The following is a 3,113-nucleotide window of genomic DNA, read 5'->3' on the forward strand; positions in this document are numbered from 1 at the left end:
CTAGGAACAGCGAAGCTCAGGCAGAGGATAAGGTTTGCGGTTACAGTTTAAGCTGACAATAACAAGGCGAGCTCCTGGCTGTGGGACAGTTTGGAGGGTCTCCAGCACTAAAAGCAGAGGGGACATATCACTTCCTCAATGGGATTATTTGGGAAAGAAAGAAAATCTGCATTTCTCTGTGGACTGAGAAATGGATATTGGCTGGTTCCTCCCCGTCCACGCCTGCAGCTGAAGCCAGATCCCTTCCTATCTGCCCACAGCAGACCACCCCGATAAAAGCAGCCCAGGGAGGCAGATCCAGCCAGAGGGGTCCTCTGGAGCTGAATCCTGCTCACCAGCCCCAGCAGGACCGTCCTCTGTCTCACCATGGCAAAGGCAGCCGGGCTTGTCTGCGCGCTTCTCCTGCTGGCTTCCTTCTGCTGCCAGAGCTTGGCTCAGAGTGAGTACAGGTGTCCCCTGCATGGGGAGACGGGACCTGGTTCTGGGAGAACCACGGGATCTCAGTGCAGGGTCAAGATGGGGAGAGGTGTCAGGGCATGGCTGGGATATGGGGGGCAGGACACAGGGGTCCCAGACTGCCCCTCGCCAGATGGTCCCACTCTCTGAACCCTGCATGTGTAGAGTGACTCTATGACACAGTGGGGAGGCGGGTCCCTCTTGGGGACTCCAGTTCAAACAGGCTCATTTGATGGGGACGAGCTGCCCTGAGCTGCAGACTCTGCCTGGACTCTGCAAATGCAGGAGCTGCTGACAGCTGCCCCAGAGCGAGGACCCCGCCAGGAGAGCCGAGCTGGCAGGCGTGTGGCTGAGGCAGAGCAGAGCCCGCCGCAGTGCTCACTAGGGCAAACTTCTTCTGGCCGCTGGGGTCAATAGGGCAGGCTCGGATTTACATGGCTGGGAACGTGCTAACTCAGCAGGGTTATCTGGGGGTGAGCTGAGTGAGGGAAGAATCGGACCCAAGCTACCGTGACCTAGGGCCACAACTAGCCAGCCAGGCAGGAACAGCTCGCACGGATGCTCTAGGCCAAATCCAGGGACGACGTGAGCAGTGGTGCAAGTTATTCTGGGGTCTCATTCGGATACCGCTGACCCCAGCCCGCTCCACTGGCTTTGCTGGGGCTAGTCCGGGTTTACGTCAGTGAATGGTGACTCGGATCTTTGGTCCCAGCCCGCAGGGCAGCGGGACAGGAACTACAGAGAGGTCGCTCCAGCCAGTGCCAGCACAGCCCTCCGTCCTCAGGGAGCTGCCCCCAGGGGGGACCCTCAGTGAGGGAACTCTTGGGGATTCTCGCCCATCCCACACCCCCTGCTCCAGGGCTGGGGAGGCCCAGAGAGGGGATCTGGGGTCCCATCTAACCAACTTCACCCTCATCTGGGCTGCTTTCTGCCCCCTTAGAGGCCCCTGGCGTGCCGGACAAGTGCTGCTTCACGTTCCAGACAAGCAGGATCAAGAAAGGCAACATCCTTGGCTGGTACCTCACCAGCCCCGAGTGCTCCTACCAGCCGTGGTGTGAGTATCCCCGCACACAGGGCTCCTGGGGATGAGAGACGTGGGGGAGGGGACTGAGAGAGGCCAGCTGGCCAGAAGAGGAGGAGAGGGTGACAGTGAGGGGTGGGAGGAGAGAGGAGGGAATTAAGGTGGGGCGCACCAGGGGAGGGGTCGATACCTTGAGCTAGCCCCAGAGCCAGATGATAAAGCTGCACAGACGAGGGCTTTTTGCAAATGCTGGCACTCCCTGCAGCTGAACGTTCCCGGCCTTTCCTGCTGCTCCCTGGGATGCCCCAGGCCACCTCTGCCCTGCACTCGGATTTAGCCCAGCCCCATGGCAGTGCCAGCTCCGAGCTCCTGAATGGACACCCACCCCTGCTGCCTTCTCTGGGGCAGAGGGAGACATTTGGGGTGCTTAGAATCCAGGTCCTGGCTTTCTGTGAGGCAGCCCATGAGGACCCCGCAGTAGCCTGGCTGTGGCTCTTAGAGCAGTTAAAGGCCCTTGGCACCGGGCACTCTGCTCCCAGAGACACCTTCAACACGGCTGAGTCCAGAGACGGCCGCAAACAGCCATGGGGAAATGGATTCCCACTCCGGACATTCCTGCATCTATGCCAGGGCCTGACCCTGCTCTCATGCCCCCAGGTGTAAATCAGGAGCCACCCCATTGCTGTCAGGCTCAGGTATAAAACCCAGGCTTGTGGCCAGGTCACCACAGCTGGGGATGGGTTTTCGGGTGAGCTCAGCAGGCAATGTGCACCCAACGCGCCGACCTCTTTGGCCAATCTGGCCCCAGCTGTGGGGGCTGGGTGAGCGTTTCAAAGCCATATGGAGCGGGACCCCAACTCCCATTGATTTAGCCCCGAGGCACCTTTGAAAATCTCACCTGTGGAGCCCTTCTGAAAATTGGTGCCACCGTCATTCTAACAGTGATCAGTCTCAACACAGCCCCTTGCTAACCCAGCTCTTTCTCCTCCTCCTGCAGATTCAAGACTCGAATAGGCAAAGAGATCTGTGCCAACCCTGACAAGCGATGGGTGCAGAAATACCAGGGGTTCTTCCAGCCGCATTCCCTGTCTGTCCCCAACTAGACAAGCTGTGAGGGGAGAATCCTGGAGACCAGCCCCCAGCTCTATAACCCACACACATAGCTGCAAACTTCTCTTGCTAGCTTGACTTTTGAGCCTTTAACAGAAACCTGCTTCTTCTGTCCTTCCCCGGCGCAGGATCTGACACTCCAGGGAAGCCGCTCCCGGCTCTTTGACACAGCCCATCTCAGGGGAGGCTCCAGACACGGGAAGAGGCGTCTGATGTTGCTGGCAGCTTTGCTGGGACCCAGTGGGTTTAGCAGCCCCCTGAGTGCACCTTCTCCCACGAGGTCCCCACAGGGTGTGTGTCTGTACTACAGTGGGGTCACCTCCTTGGGGGGACTTTGCAAAGCCGTCTAGGGGAGCAGATGTTCTGTTCTCATGGAAAACGGGGTGCCCAGATCCCTCAGCATCTTTGAAATTCCCAGCCCTACCCTGCAGGCCCAGATTGCTCCCTGTGTAGCCTGGTTAGACCAGGCTGTCCACCTCCCCATGGCCCAGCAGGAGAGTTCCTTCCAGGGAGCTGGGACAACCTC

At 59.1% G+C, this 3,113-nt stretch overlaps 1 protein-coding gene across 1 annotated transcript; it reads left to right on the top strand.

The window, feature by feature from the left end:
* Window positions 1–307: 307 nt before the first annotated feature.
* On the top strand, window positions 308–2,580 carry LOC142000588 (C-C motif chemokine 13-like). The gene is made up of 3 exons (XM_074974973.1): window positions 308–439; window positions 1,397–1,514; window positions 2,475–2,580. Exons 1-3 carry the CDS (start codon window positions 367–369, stop codon window positions 2,578–2,580), a joined length of 297 nt encoding a protein of 98 aa, XP_074831074.1. The 5' UTR covers window positions 308–366.
* Window positions 2,581–3,113: the final 533 nt, after the last annotated feature.

This window comes from Natator depressus, chromosome 17 (assembly GCF_965152275.1).
Source record: "Natator depressus isolate rNatDep1 chromosome 17, rNatDep2.hap1, whole genome shotgun sequence".
Lineage (NCBI taxonomy): Eukaryota > Metazoa > Chordata > Testudines > Cheloniidae > Natator > Natator depressus.

Coding starts and splice junctions, on each gene's coding strand:
- LOC142000588 (XM_074974973.1), top strand. CDS start 367: ATGGCAAAGGCAGCCGGGCTTGTCTGCGCGCTTCTCCTGCTGGCTTCC. Junction 440..1,396: donor CTGCCAGAGCTTGGCTCAGA/GTGAGTACAGGT, acceptor CTGCCCCCTTAG/AGGCCCCTGGCGTGCCGGAC. Junction 1,515..2,474: donor TCCTACCAGCCGTGGTGTGA/GTATCCCCGCAC, acceptor CTCCTCCTGCAG/ATTCAAGACTCGAATAGGCA.